The 16,239-nt window shown below is 36.6% G+C and overlaps 2 protein-coding genes across 2 annotated transcripts; both read right to left on the reverse strand.

Moving 5' to 3' along the window:
* Window positions 1-2,256: 2,256 nt before the first annotated feature.
* Window positions 2,257-3,583, reverse strand: LOC106384530. The gene is made up of 2 exons (XM_048749803.1): window positions 2,780-3,583; window positions 2,257-2,652 (listed from the first exon to the last, which is right to left on the reverse strand). The coding sequence occupies exons 1-2, from the start codon at window positions 3,581-3,583 to the stop codon at window positions 2,257-2,259; spliced, it is 1,200 nt and encodes a 399-aa protein (XP_048605760.1).
* Window positions 3,584-14,003: 10,420 nt separating this feature from the next.
* LOC106384529 (glutathione S-transferase T3-like) lies at window positions 14,004-14,558 on the reverse strand. Its single transcript, XM_013824479.1, has one exon. The coding sequence runs from the start codon at window positions 14,556-14,558 to the stop codon at window positions 14,004-14,006; it is 555 nt and encodes a 184-aa protein (XP_013679933.1).
* Window positions 14,559-16,239: the final 1,681 nt, after the last annotated feature.

Consider the following 16,239-nt stretch of genomic DNA (forward strand, 5'->3'; position numbering starts at 1 on the left):
CGGGTTTTAGGTTTATTATGGATCTAGTTCTGGTCGGGTTTGATTGCTGAGTTGGATCAAAAGTCTGGTTTACAAGAAGCCAAGTTAAGTGTATTACATTTGATTCGATTTATTTACTCCTACGGGATGAAGATATAGTAAAACAGTTTTGATAACTCATTGTCTATAGTTTAGTGTATTGTGTTACCTTCTGGTCTCATTCCGTGTTTAGGGTATGATTAGGTTCTCGTTAGGTGTTTTTTAAGACTCTCGATTGAATGACTGTGGTTTTCTATTTGTCTCGTTTAGGGTATTGTTTAGGGTATTGTTTAGGGTATGTTTAGGGTCTATGTTACGGTTGATTGTTGTCTCCGAGAAGACTTATTTAGGGTCTACTTAAACACATTGTGAAAAACTGAGAATAATAAACCCCAAAAGCATTTCATTAGATTAAGCATTCATGTTCCTAATAAAACACTAGAAGATAGACATTAGATTAAGCATTTTTCTCCTAAAAGTTAGAATTAAAGCCGAACTATTTACATTTAAAAATCGATTCTCACATAATCTCTTCTACGGTTGAAGAGAGACACTCTGGAGGTTCATAATTTGACATCCTGTCAACCAATTCCGGGTCGTTGGCTGCTTCCCATAGATCCCACAAAACTCTGTGGCGAGCTTCTTTGATGTTACCATCATTCATCAAGGACAACTTCAATCCAAGCGAATGGCTCTCGATGAACTTTATTGTATAGACACCACAATCACATGCACTTATATTCAGCTTACCCATGGGGACATAGTGAACCGTATATGCAGCGACATTGAAATCCTTGTGGTATCTCGGTGGCTGAACTGCCTTGACAATGCGAGGAACAAGGTTTGCGAACGCATCCAACTCCTTGTACCTTTTTCTGCCCGAGCAGTCAAACACATCAATGCTCCTCGTCACGAAACTGAAACACAATGCGATCCAATGATTCCCGCTAACATGAACAGGGACATATAGCCGATCCACATCTACATTCCATATCTCTTGTGTCCGTCCATGTGGTGGAAGGAACCCTTTGCCGTACTGCATTAGCAAATGATGAAGCTTGTATTTTCTTATACCCGCCTTGAAACTCTCATACTCCTTTTTAATCATGTTGCTGAAGACAGCAGACATGAAGGCGACACGATGAAGTTCCCATCGTTTCAGAGATGTTCTCTCCCGAAATACGTACATCATGACGTCAATCTCCTGCATATTACGATGATGTTAGCACACACAATGTATGGAAAACACACATAGAAGCAAAAAGTCTCTAAGTTTTACCAAGTTATGAAGCCATTCGGTTCTATCCATAAGACGAGTACCAATCTCAGCATCTAACATTGTCGGTCCAATCCGTAGCGGTCTGTAACCAAAACAATGATACAAGTTCAAAACAATGATATGTTTTGTTTAAAATTTAACAACACATGATATGAAACTGCGAAATTTACTTACTTGGATTTAGCTAACCAAGTGCTAACTTTTTCCCAATCCTCTTCACAAAGATACACCAATGCCGCATCTGGTGAGTCTTCTCCGGCTCAATCTATTTGCTCATCATGTAACTGCGGTGGGGACATGTTGAAGGGTCTTGAGTTTTCGACTTTAACTTGCGAAAGATCAAAGCCCTCAACAAATGTATCTTGGGACAATTCTCTTAATTCTTGTGTAGTCAATCCAAAATCAAAATCGTTAGTTTCTATACCATTCTTTATCCCATCCTATTCATTAAAACCAAAAAAAAAAAAGTTAAAGAAGTCATTCAATCATAACACAAACAAAGCATTACATTCATGGAGTTATCATTACACAAACATTCAAGCATATTACACATTACAAACCTATTACAATATCCGAAAGTTTTACATCATATTACACAGTGAAAATGTTAAGTTCCAAGAACAACCTAACTCCAAAAGCCTAGCTCCAGCACCCTAACTCAACATACTAAATACAAGTACATCAATTTCTACACTTTCTTTTAGGAAGTACCTTTTTCTTTGCTGGAGCTTGAGCTTGATTGACCTTTTTCTTTGCTGGAGCTAAATCAACGGTTTTGGTCTTAGGTGGAGCTTCATCGGTTTTGCTCTTAGGAACGCTTCCTTCGGCACTCAAACTGATTGCTTCCCTGAGCTGTGAAACCTCGCTCTCCATGTTGCCCATCCTCTCTTTGAACATGCTCTCCATACTCGCCATTTGCACTCTGAGTATATCTCCCAAGGAATTGACAGAAGAGTGGACTAAACCCTCAATGAAACTCTTCGCTTCACGATCAATACTCTGTTTTTTTCTGCTGTTCGCTTACACAGCAACTTCTTCTTTCTTGTCTCGGCTCCTTCATCCTGAATCTTTCTCTTGCCTCTTCCAGCAACATTAACCGAAGATGTCTCCACGTCTGCTGCAATATCAGTATCATCCACACTCTTATCAGCTTCCGACTCTGTATCGGCTTCCTCCATCTCAGTCTCTTCAGCCTCTATAACTGGCCATTCTGTGTTGCTCCAATCAAACCTGTATTTAATCCTATCGAGAAGAAGGTCCACACGTTCATTGTCCATCTCATCCTTCCTTGTATAATCAGCATCCCTCAACACATCACCATTGCCACTCACTGAAATTACAGAGAACAAGTCTCCCTACAAAACAATTATAACATTATAAGCTATAAAAAAAATAGGCAACAACCATATAAAAGAATACAATACATATACATACCTTCTCAGTAAACGATTCCTCTAGTTGAATGATGTCCTAATAAGAAACTTTTGCAACTCCTTTCCAATTTCCACACCTTGGACCGCTGAAACTGTCCGAGACTTTGCTGCCACATATTTCTCCAAAATCTGGAATTGCTTCCATAATCCAAATCTGGAAAGCATAGGAGAAACCCTCGAAAATGTAGCTGTTCTTCTTACCCAACTTCTTCCTAGCCTTCTCAATAGAACTCAGCAGGAAGTCATAGGAGTGAAGACCCCAATGGAACTTGCGGAGCTTGTCAAGGTCCATCACCAATTTGATGTACATATCAGGGATGTTCACCTTCTCATCTCTCCCCATCACCACACCCATTATCACACACAGGTAGACCAACCTCATCCTATCAATCCGAGTCCACTTGTGAACTTCTTTTAGATGCACCTTTCTGATCGACTTCAACGTGATCTTATCACCTGTCCTTAGTAGGTTACTCCAAAACCCTCCGTCATTTTTCCATGTTACAACATCACTGCTACTTTCCCGAGAAACTTTGAGGCCTGTCATAGCATGGTACTCCTGAAGGGAAAACCGGAGAGGCGTCCTCGCAAAGACAAACCACTTCTCATGCATCTTCGAGGTAATCAGCTGCTTACATAAGAAACTATCCACCAATTTCCCTGAAAACTTGAGCTTGTTTTCCGCAATAGCCATGATGTGTTTAAAAACCGGATCTATCTTCACATCATTGTACTCTGCAGACATAGCTTTCTTCAGATCCCTGATAAGTTCCATGCGGCAGCAATTGTTGACCTTCTTGACCTGAGGTTCCAAACCCTCTGCATACAGTCGCTTAGGTAGCTCTAACTCCATATCTACAAAAGACAAAGAAATGATTTAGTGAAACGAAGTACGAAATAAACTGAAACCATAAGTCAGAAACATAATCAGTTCATATAATTAGTTAAGCAGACTAAGACAATTCAGAAACGAAATCAGTTTCACAAATCAGGTAAGCTCGTCTCTCTCAGTTTTACAGAACAAATCGATTCAAGTCAAAGAAACAAACTTTGCAGTGAAACAGAGACAAACAAAAAATAAATAACCAAATTCGCAAGTCAGAGACACAAAGACTATCATCATGTTCAATAACAAAATCAATTTAAAAACCCATGTCAAACGAAATCAATTCACAAAAATCAAACATATACAAATTAAGGCATAAGATATTGTTTGAAGGGAAAGAACCTAACTTCATACTGAAACAGAGACAATCACTAGAGAAAAATCAAACAAATTATAAAATCAGAAACACAAAGACGTAATGTCGGAGATAAAAGAAACCAAAGAACCGTATGAAGTAATGTTGGAGGAAGAGGGAGGCGGAGAGGTTGAAGACAAACTCGATTTCACCAACCACCAAGAGAACTCCGAAATCGCCTTTGTGTTTGTAAGAGATCCAGAGAAGTATTAGAACAAGAAGGACAAAGGAACTAACTTTATAACTGAAATTGGATGGAGAATTTTGGTGTTTACCTTCGGTATGTAGGAGAAGACGAAGGGGTTCCACGGATAGGAGAAAAGAAAGGGGTTCCACCGGTGATTACACTCGCCGTTGATTTCACCGGAGAAAAGACCACAGAGAAGACACAATCACCTTCTTGTTCGCCGTGAAAGAGAGAGGCGGAGAGATCGATTTAGGGTTAGAGGGAGTTAGGGAAATATCTCCTTTAGATATTTTTTTTCCCCGGTTTAAAGTTAAACCAACTGATTTTCATTAATTTTTTTTCTAAATACAATAAATCATGTTTAATGGGATTAATCAAAGGTTACTTTTGGCATTATGGAAAACATTATACTATAGGGATAACTTTAGGTTGGATTTATACCATAGGGACAACTATACTGTTTTTTTGTTCTTTTTTAGCAAATTTCCCCTTTCTAAATACAATAAATCATGTTTAATGGGATTAATCAAATGTTACTTTTGGCATTATGAAAAACATTATACTATAGGGACAATTTTAGGTTGGATTTATACCATAGAGACAACTATGCTGTTTTTTTGTTCTCTTTTAGCAAATTTCCCAAAAAAGTATAAGTGCCCATTTTCCTCTTCAATCAGTTTGACTCCATCACTTTAGGTTTTCCACAAGACACTTATCAAATATAAAACAAAATAATAACCTGATTTTTTAGTCCAAAATCATTATTTTAAATAGTAATCAGGATGACACAACACACCTCCTGGTATTACTTGATATGCAATCAGTTTCTTGGAACGCTATTGCTACATTATCTCCAGCTCTTGCAATGGTGAAACCCTGAGAGTCATGCTCCAGAGAAAGCAAGATTTCTTGATCTCCCGATGTCATAAACATTACTACCTAGCAGAATGTTCCAGTAATGTAAGCCATTTGTTGAAGCAGACTCATTAGTATCCTTAAACAATATACTAAAAGCACATCCATAAGAAGGTTTTTCAATTTAAAGCTAATGACAACAAAGAGAACTTGGAAACCCATAACACCTAAACATAACTTGTACACGAAGTAGTAGCTCTGTTTAAGGATAGTAATGAAAAACAAACGAAGGGAGTGCTCTGTTAAACCCTTGTTGAGCGAATCTGGTCTGAGTCAAACTCTCTCAAAGACTGCAACTTTAACTGTCTCTGTGTCTCTTTTCATCTCTGTCGCAAACTTGTGTTCCAACTTTCCTACATGTCGTTTTATACATCTAATCTCCACCCTTCATCTTCTTCTATCAATCTCTTCTCCAACAACAACAACTCCCCAAAACCATCTCTCAGCTCTCTCCGGTTCTCCACCTCTACTTCTCCTTCTTCCTCTGTTGCTCCTCTCAGTTTCTCCACCACCAACCACGCCCTTAGCTCTCCTTTCCCTTCAAACCATATCCAAAGCCGCCAACTTTGGCTTCGTTGCGTCACGTCAGAGTCCGATCCCTCTATTTCAGTTGCTCCCGGCGGTAACGGCGGCGCTGGTAAGTTCCAGCGATACCCTTTTGCTCGCTTAATATTCAGTGTACTAACTTCGTTTCAGTTACTGCAGAAGAGAGTGATAGTTCTTGTAATCGGTACCGGAGGGAGAGAACACGCCCTTTGTCACGCCTTGAAACGCTCTCCTTCCTGCAACTCTGTGCTATGCGCGCCTGGAAACCCCGACATCACGAGCTCCGGAGACGCTACTTGCGTACCTGACCTCGACGTATCAGATAGCTCAGCTGTCATCTCCTTCTGTCGAAAACAGAATGTGGGTTTAGTGGTTGTTGGTCCTGAAGTGCCTCTTGATTTTGATTGTATCACTGAGATGTGTTTCTACAGCCAACTTGATTTTGAAAGGATTTAGGTTTAGACGTAGCGCTTTATATAGGAGGAGGATCAACGGGAGGTGAAACGAAAAAAATCAAGAAGAGTTTAAAGATCATCATTGATTGATCAGTAGTGTCTCAAGTAACTGAAAGTTCTGAGTTTTGGAGACGAAGACGAAGAGGAAGAGTCGGGGAAGATCATCGACTCTCAAACTTTAGAGGAAAAACAAAGGTTTGGCAACGCGGGCCTGGTATGGGCTGAGTTAAAATGTTAATTAAAAAAAAGTCCAGTTTTACTCTTCTTCGGTAGAAAGCGATGGTGACGTGGTGAAAACAAACTTACTCATTGGCTGATTTGTTTGAGGACGTGGCAGCCTCACCATTGAGTATATGTTGTTTTTAGTATTGTGATACTAGGGTTGGCGGGATGATGAGTATACAGTAAAATGATCTTACATTAAAACTATTTGAATTTTATACAAAATTATTAAAATTATTTTAAATTTATAATTATAAAAGGATTTTTTTTTTAAATATCATGTACAACCGTCGTTTGTCATACATATTAATGCGGAACTACCGGTTTGGTTCGTATAGATAGACTATGGATCTATTTAAGTTGCTCAAAAAAATAAAAATATCATATTGTAAAATTTGATAAATTATGTTGGTTAGTTTCGAAAGTAATGGTAACATTTTTTTTTGCTAGGCCACTAATTTTTTAAATAAAAGAAATTCAGGAAAACGTAATGATTTATATTTTTCTTGTTGATTTTTATCTCACTTTTATATAGTTGAAAAGTATCTAAAGTAATGATAATTAATAATTTATTTATTTCTAGGAGTTTCAAATTTTATTGTCACACTAATATAGTAATCCACTCCAATCTAAATCAATTAAAAATAGAATGTTATACGATAAAATTATAAGAAGGTATATTTGAAATTAATATAGAAATATAACATTAAATTTAGTTTGTTCTCAATTAAAATAACATTAAATTCACTATTTTCTCTTACAATTTTTATTGTCTATTATTATATTATTTTTGTTATATATCATTTAGTTAGTTTGCCACAAAAATTTCCATGAAAATATAATTATTTTGTTTTCAATAATTTTTTTTTTTTAACTTTGATATAAATAAAATTAATTTTTTAAATGTTAGTCGATTATGTCAATATGTAAGACATGAATCCCTTTTTATACATGTTTATTTCTTTAAATCAGTTTTACTTTTCCTATACATTTTTTCTTAAAATTATGAATTTAAAGGATATTAAACACAAATCATTGATTAAATAAAAAATACATTAAATTGGATAAATTTCATGAAAATATGATATTTATAGTTACTATTTGCAAATATTTATATTTGCTTAAATCTTGAGTATGTCATTAAACTCGTAAACTAAATAAGCTATTTGGATATCCAAAAGAAATGATACTAATCAATTTTTGCAAATATGATTTTTCCATTACTTTGATACGTACTCTCTTTTTCAAACAATACAATTATTTATTTTATGATAACAGTTAGCTATATTATTTTTATGACGTCTTTCAGAGATCTTTAACCACGTAGTTTGACATTGAACAACTTCATAATAAGGTTAATGTTTAATGACATGGTAAACATGAAAGCTATGATTTATTCCTTTATCATGCAGTGAATATTCTGTCTAGATTTAAGTACTGTCTTCAGCGGCAGAGATATATCTCATTAACAACATCGAAATATACTTTCCTAGATACTGGGATTTTTTTCTCGAGGAATCATCTGACCTTTTTTATTATTTCACATCTAAAACTTTTGATCTGAAGTAGAATTGTTTGCATAAACTTAAATCACTCCTACAAACGTTTAACTTAAGCACAATTTATTAGATGGGTTCAAACTTTAAACTCTTGCATATCCCAAAATGTATGTTAAAACAAAAAAAAAAAACTTTGATGCAAAAGCATTATTCAAATAGCAAATATCAGGTCCACATACTTCATTAGCTTCGCCTGTGCGAAACGTGTTTTCTTGACCTCCTTGGAAGATGCTTATGCGGGAGGGTGTGTTTTGGAGAAGTAAATAACAAACCTATTGCTGACGTTATAATGGGAGAACAACCAAATATACTTACTTGTAAAGGTAAGTTTGCCCTGAATTAGTTTTCCTGTCGAAATAGATTTCTGTTCCAGATATGTCATTTTAAGGACAGACGGTCTGAAAAATAATGATTGTTGAATGTTCCAAGAAGCATTAAAGTCGTATTCACTTATCCGAAACAGAGAATAAGCCACAGAGTACCTCCTATAATCTTAGGATTTATGCTTGTTGCTACAACAAAACCCTTGGATCACCTCAGAAGCCGTCCAGGTGGTTGTGGAACGGCAGAGCTTGTGAATCAAATATACTTAACGTCACATACACATCACTACAAAGGGAAAAACAGAGCAAGGAATGTTTATGTACTTCCAAATAAGGCTGTCTGTAATTATTAAAGAGGTAAATAACCCAATATGAATTAGATAGATACTTATCAATTCCGATGGTTGCCATGACAGTATTTTCCCTTTGGAAGGTGGTCACTGACTGTACCCTTCACAGCAGTGAGCTCACCGATAATGTCTGTAAGAAGATTGACATTTAAATATCTTAAAGGCTACAATGGAAAGTTTGGTAGAAACAGATAGTAGTAGGATTACCTGGAATTTAGGTGTTGGAGTTAGCTAGACAGGGAACTTCTGTGATCACGGAACCTGAACCAATCAAAAGAGGAGGCGACGGTGAGACGGTGGACGTTGACGGTGGCCGGCATCAGACAACCTGATGATAACAGGAAAGAAACAGAATACTAATAATCAAACAGATTTGAAACCATTTATCAAAGAAGAAGAAAACATTGAAAACATGATTTGCATAATTCTGAGTATTCAAACATTAAGATGAACATGAGTATGAAGAGTTTCCACCGCTTTTCAGTTTCTTGCCCCCCCAAAACCGGAGAAGGCGCACCTCCAAGGTGGAAGAAAAACAGCCGAATTACAAATCATTGAAAACCATAGAAGAATTAGCCACTAAGCTTAAGAGTACGTTTCTCTTGTATTAGGAATGCTGAGGATGCTGTTCATGAGATGAAGTCTGACCTTTTTATAGGTGAAATGTCACCGACTTTGAAGAGCACTGGATGAGTAATCGTGGTTTGGGTGGGTCCAATGATTTAAGAAGGCTATTAATGGCAATGAATCACTTCATCCCATAACGAATTGGAGGAGATGAGACGCAACCGAAAAGATTATAACGTAGACCGGATGTCCCAACGAATATTGGTCTTTGACAACCTTCCAGAACCGCCATGGTAGGTTACATTTTTGGAAATGAAGACAACGTAGAACCCTAGAATCTTCAATCCCGCACAATCGAAGAAGTCGATTGCTAAACTCCGTTAACTTTTGTGTGTATTCTGTAAAGCCTAAATTATGTGTTTCGCAGCCCAAAAAACAATTGCACATTAAGCACGTTAAAGATAGAACCGATTTGAGAAGAACAAATATTTGAAGCCAAACAACGTAAAAAAAACATGGACACGTGTCGATACTACAAACTTCTAATTTCTGACTTGGAATCTGATGTGGACCACCACCAGGAAGGAGAGAGCAAAACTTAATTTTATATAATTAGAGATTTAAGAAATAAAACTTCAGAGTCTTGGCTAATGGAGAAACTCTTTAAACAAAACATTCAACAAAAAGAATAATTATATAACAAAAAGGAGAATAGTGAGGGTTAGAGTATGATTTGAGTGGTCTCTCCACTTGTGAAATTGATAGAAAAATCAATTACAAATGGAAATAATATTAGAAAAAGAAGTGAAGATATTCATTGCAAAAATGTAAGAGAAAGAGAGAATTTTTAGTGTTTGATAGCTTTGTGTAGTGGTGAGTTAGGGGTAAATGATAATGAAACAAAATTAATAATTTTATTACTAAAATTTTAGTTTCTATACGAATCAGGGTTTTACCGGTTCGTTGGGTCACCGGTTCATGGATTTTTAAGCGGTTCAATTATAGTTAGGTTTTGGTATTAATCCAACCCGAAGTAATGTTCGGTTCCTGGTTGAATCCGGTTCGACCGCCGGTTTGGTCTAGGTTTAAAAACACTGATGTACACTATATAGAAAAGAGGAATATATATGAAGATAATGTATACATGTACACTAAACGGGTATGTACATATGTACACTTCAAAGATAATTTCATGTAGTGTCTACGCATTTTATCAAACATGTTCCATGCATTTTTGTTTGATTTGAGGATAACAATATCATTTCCAGTAATGTACACAAATGCAATTTGAATATATACTATTTTAGTTTTTAAACAGGAAAAATTACATGTTTTATTTAAAACTATAACTAAATATAATTTAATGTGTATGACAAATAAAATAGGTAAATGTGTGTGGTCCAGCGGTAATGTGCTATGAGTCTACCTCTCTAGTTACGGGTTCGATAGGCGGTTTAATTCATTTTTGCTTAATTTTAATATTTTTATAAGGAGTGGCAATTTTGTAATAAACTCATCTTCTTTAAATTAGGGTTTCCTACGATTTCTGCAACTCCATCTCGGAGCCGCCATTGATTTTCTTGATGATTTTTTTTTTTTGTGATCTAACCTCTAAAACTTGTAAATGTTGTATATATTAATCGATTACAGTAAAAAAAACAAGTAAAAAACAAATTTCTCATAATTTTCGAGTTTAGCAGATTATAACCAAAACACCATGGCCCTTTTCAATCATTTACACTCCCCACTCCCTAGTTTTCCGGTGACCACGCCCCCATTTACGAACAGAGTACATCAACTCTATTTTTTCCTTCGTAAGCCAGCATCGTAAAACAAATTTTGTGGGTGAAATAAAAAATATAATTGTTTTCTTATATTTTAAAGTCCAAAAACATTTAAAAACTAAACAAAACATAAGGCAACAGAAGTGAAAAAAAAAAGATTTAATTTGTTGTAATGAAGGGGTATATTTGTAAAACAACAACAAAAAACTACCTTAATAGTGGAAAGTTTCCTAGGATGAAATAAAAATTCGGATTGGGTCCTAGAATGTAAATCGCTCAATGATAATTTCTTCTTTGCAGGATTTTGTATTTTTACTTTATTGGTATATGCTTACAATGTGAATCTCATTATTATATATCTTTTCTTTTTTTATATATGTATATATATATTTTTTTTTTCTGAACCGAACCTACTGATGTTAGGATAATTCAGTTTGGAGGCAGGTATGTCTAATAAACCGATCGGTACCAAGTGATATTGTATTCGGTTGTCGGTTATTACGGTTCGGTCAATTGAACCGATCAGTTAACCGAAGAAAAAGTAACCCTAGTAAAGCAAAGGCCTTCTTATCTCTGTCAAATCTCGAAATCTAAGAGCATGTTTATTAGTGAGACCCATTAGTGTCTCTTAAACGGGTTGTAATAATTTTTTAATTATTAAAATTATGATAAGAGATTTTGCTAAGAAACAGTTAATTATTCGGGTTTATTGGTGGTATCTTACTTAAGGTTTTTAATAATTAAAAAAGATTAAAATTATTTTTAAACATAAAATTTTAAACAAATATTAAATTTATTTATTAAATAAAACAAAGTCAAACATAATATTTCAAACATAGATCTTAAAATAGAAACATTAAAACATTAAAACAAATATTACATAAATGAACGATAATAATTTCAAAGCGGCATTGAAGCTCGTTGTTGTCTTGATCACTTCCGAATTTAGCCATATATGTTCAACCAAATCACTTTTTAGTTGTTCATGCGCTTGTCTATCACGAATTCTCGTTTGAACACCCATCTGGTTGGCGATATTAGTAGGGATATCTGTAGAATAGGTCAGATCAACATGTGAACTTTCGCTCCCTTCTCCTTGTTGGAAATCTGAGACATCATATTTACTGTAGTCATCTCGTTCGTCTTCTACTATCATATTATGGAGTATGATGCATGCTCTCATAATCTTCCCAATCTTTACTTTATCCCAACAAAGTGCCGGATTTTTAACAATGGCAAATCGAGCTTGCAAAACTCCGAAAGCCCGCTCGACATCTTTTCGGACAACTTCTTGATGTTGCGCAAATAAAACTGCTTTCGGCCCTTCTGGAATTGAAATAGATTGGATAAAAGTTGCCCATTTTGGATAAATATCATCGGTGAGATAGTAAGCCAAATGGTACTCTCTTCCGTTGACCGAGAAATTCACTTGCGGGGCACGACCATTTATTATGTCATCAAAAACCGGGGAGCGATCAAGAACATTAATATCATTTAAAGTACCTGGAGGTCCAAAAAACGCATGTCATATCCAAAGGTCATATGAAGCAACGGCCTCTAAAACGATTGTGGGTTTTCCCGAACCACGAGAATATTGGCATTTCCATGCAGTGGGACAATTCTTCCACTCCCAATGCATACAATCGATGCTTCCTATCATCCCGGGAAATCCACGAACCTCTCCAATATGAAGCAGACGCTGAAGATCAGCCGGTGTTGGTCTTCTTAGGTACTCATCGTCGAACAAATTTATTATTGCTTCCACAAAGTTTTCCACACATAAGCGAGCAGTGGTTGCACCAAGCCGGAGGTATTCGTCGATCGCATCAAGCACATAACCATATGCCAACACACGAATAGCTGCTGTACACTTTTGAAGTGCAGATAGACCAAGTCTTCCGGTAACGTCTTGCTTTTGACGAAAGAATCGAACTTCATTAGAGAAGCGATCAACAATACGCATGAACAATGTCTTGTTCATTCGAAATCGTCGTTTGAATAGATTTTCAGGATATGTGGGAGTGTCACTGAAATAATCATTCCATAACTGGAGATGGTCTTCTTCCCGGTTGCGTTCGATAAAAACTCGTTTTTTTCTTCTCCTCCTTTCATCTTCTTGATCACCATAAACATTGCACAAATTGTCTAATGTTTCATCGAAAGTTTGATCAAAATATTGATCAAATGTTTTATCGAAAATTTCATCAACGGACCCCTCCAAATTATGATGAGAAGAAGAAGCCATGAGAGGTTGGTTTTACAATCTTGTTTACGATATGGAAATTTTTGATAAAAGATAGTGAGAATGGAGAGAAGAATGAGAGATAGTGTGAGATTAAATATAGAGAGAATGGGAGATTAAATATAGAGAAAATGGGAGATTAAATATTTTAGAGAATGGCTTGTGAGAATAAAGATAGAGAGATGGCTTGTGAGAGTAGAGATAGAGAGATGGCTTGTGTTATGAATATATAACAACATCAACACTTACGAATATATAACAACATCAACACTCGAACACTATACAAAGACAACACTAAACTCCAAAGCCCCGTGACCTCTCTCTTTTGCTCTAACACTATACAAAGACAAGACTCCAAAGACCCGTGAAGACTCCAAAGACAATGTGATTACAAGACTCCAAAGACACATTACAAGACTCCAATGACCACTGTCTTTTGCTTTACACCCGTGACCTCTGTCTTTTGCTTTACACCCGTGAACTCTTTCTTTTGATTTAGACTCCAAAGACCCGTGAACCTGCAAGAACAAAATGAAAAGAAGATCAAACACATTGAAACATGAAACCATCAAACACATTGAAATATGAAACCATCAAACACATTAACAGGAAACTTGAGAGACCATTTTATACATGAAACTTTCAACTACATTTTATACATGAAACTTAAAGAGAGACCATCTTAACAGGAAACTTTAAAACGAAACATAGCTTAAACATGAAACAGGAAACTTAAAGAGAGACCATCTTAGCACTCATCTTTGCGGCCTTCACACCTGGGGGACGCTTGGAGCAAGTTGCTTGAGAGCTTGAAGAATTAGCACCGTCCTCACACTTTTTCTTCTTCGAGCTCCCTTCGGTTTTAGCAGTAGCAAGCTCGCACTACTTCTGGTCGTGGCGCAGTTCCTTCCAAGCGTGTTCAAGAGTGAATCTCTGCTTGTAGTTGTTGTAGAAGATTTGATGAGCAAGCTTGAGGACATCAGTCTCGTTCTGGCCGCTCGTTTTCTCTCTAGTAGCCGCTTCGTACGAGCCACAGAACTTTGACACAAGGTCATTGATCATGTGCCATCGTTGCTTGCAATGGTTTGGCTCTCTCTCTTCACAGCCAGCAGCAACCAGAGGAATATCAGCGAAGTAGGCAGCTATCCTTTTCCAAAAATCGGAGGATTTTTTCTCGTTCCCAACCACTGGATCCTTGCTCGTGTTTAAACACGAACTGATCAGGACCACGTCATCCGTTGGTGTCCATTTGCGTCTTCCTTTACACTCCGCCGCAGTGTCTCCCCCATAGTTTGAAGCATCGGTCCCAAGACTACTTTGAAATGGAATTTGTGATGAAGATAGTTCAACACTATCTTCATTGTTACCAAAGAAAAGAGTTTGTTGACTAAATAGTTCAACAAACTTTGAGTGAGAAGAAAATGGATAAGAATCCATATCAGGAGGACGAAAAGAACAAAAGTAAGAAAGAGAGAAGAGATAAAGAAAAGAAGAGAGGTGAGAAAGTTGGAAGAGCATCACACGGTTTATAAATTGAAGAGAGAGATCAAGCATTGATCAGAAGCAACCATAACCGATTAGACATTTATCTAATAGCATTCATCACACAACACAATCGCCACACATTTATCTAAGAGCATTCATTTCAGTCTAACTATAAACTGTATTCATTACCTAATAAGCCAACCATTATCTTATACTAACCACTCTATTTATTATCTAAGCATTGATCATTTCAGTTCGTTTCAAACAAGCGTACACTCGATTTTAATTCAACAGAACTAAAAGAAACGTTATACATCTAGAAAGGTCAAAGAGAAAGTACCTTTACGATGGTGGCGTTTTTTGTCTGACAAAGAGACTACATTGTGCACACATTCACGGCTCTTGATCAATCCTGCAGCCACACAAACATGTAAAACAAATGACTCTCTGAAACACTTTCAAAGAAGAGTAACCTCGTTAACTACCAGACTAAAGACAGATGATGTATCGAAAGCTATTTATTACTTTTACTTAACACTAACCCACAATTTAATTCACACATTGATCACACTTTCAATTCAAACTTCAAAACAATGTAAAGAAACTCTTCGAGTAAACTCCAAACAAACACCAAAACTGTTTAAACTGGTCCACAATATATTTTGATTGAGAATCTTACCTCCATATTTTTCATCTCCATCTCGGCCTTTCTCTTCTCATGATTCTCTCAAGCCTGTATCTACACTTCCTCGATCTTATACCTAATCACATTCCAGCAAAAGAATCAAACCTCAATCACTGGTACATAATGAAGCCATGAACTTGTGTGATGTCTAAATCAAACCATCTAAAGACAAACTGATGATGAGGAAGGAGCAAAATATACCTAATTACACCAAGACACCATCTACCGCGGATGGCCTCTTCATCACTCCACCTAAACACAAAACAGACAGGGACAAATCAAAAATAAAACAGAGGATATGTATTTTGAAATTGACGATGAAGAAGGAAATAATCTACCTGACTTATGCCTCTTCATCAATCCACCTAAAGACACAAAAACATCAACATATCAAAACAAATCAGAGATGATTTTGAAAGATTCACGAAGATGAATCAAAGACATGCATGCTTGAAAGATTGAAACATAAACATATAGGAGCCTCAGATTTACCTTTTTGATTCACCTCAGCCGCAAGCGACGCCGTTGTTACCCGTCTCAGAGAGCCACCGATAGAGCGAGAGGTCGGTGTTTTCCTTGGTCGATGACAGCCACCGATGGAAAGGTCTTTGTTTTCCTTCGTCGCCGACACCCACCGATAGAGCCGTAGCCGTTTCGTCGACAAGAGGCGCCGAGACGATAGAATCGCCTTTCAAATCGCCATCGCCTTTCGTTTAGCGAAGGAGAGAAAACACAAAGAAAGAGAAGCAAAAATGAAACTCCTTTCTCGAAACCCCGACACCGCTCGACCCTCCATTCATAGCGCGACACATGGTCCGTAAGGGACGCCCCTTCACGCTCCTAATTAAGCTACGCTCTTTCCTTTAATCCCCTTTCTTCTTATTTTTAAAAGCCTAAATATTCTAACAAACCCAGTTAAGGGACACTTAAGAGCATCACCAACGCAGG

The sequence above is a fragment of the Brassica napus genome, chromosome C3 (assembly GCF_020379485.1).
Source record: "Brassica napus cultivar Da-Ae chromosome C3, Da-Ae, whole genome shotgun sequence".
In the NCBI taxonomy this organism is placed as follows: Eukaryota; Viridiplantae; Streptophyta; class Magnoliopsida; order Brassicales; family Brassicaceae; genus Brassica; species Brassica napus.

Coding starts and splice junctions, on each gene's coding strand:
- LOC106384530 (XM_048749803.1), bottom strand. CDS start 3,583: ATGGAGTTAGAGCTACCTAAGCGACTGTATGCAGAGGGTTTGGAACCT. Junction 2,653..2,779: donor ATTGGAAAGGAGTTGCAAAA/GTTTCTTATTAG, acceptor ATTGTTTTGTAG/GGAGACTTGTTCTCTGTAAT.
- LOC106384529 (XM_013824479.1), bottom strand. CDS start 14,558: ATGGATTCTTATCCATTTTCTTCTCACTCAAAGTTTGTTGAACTATTT.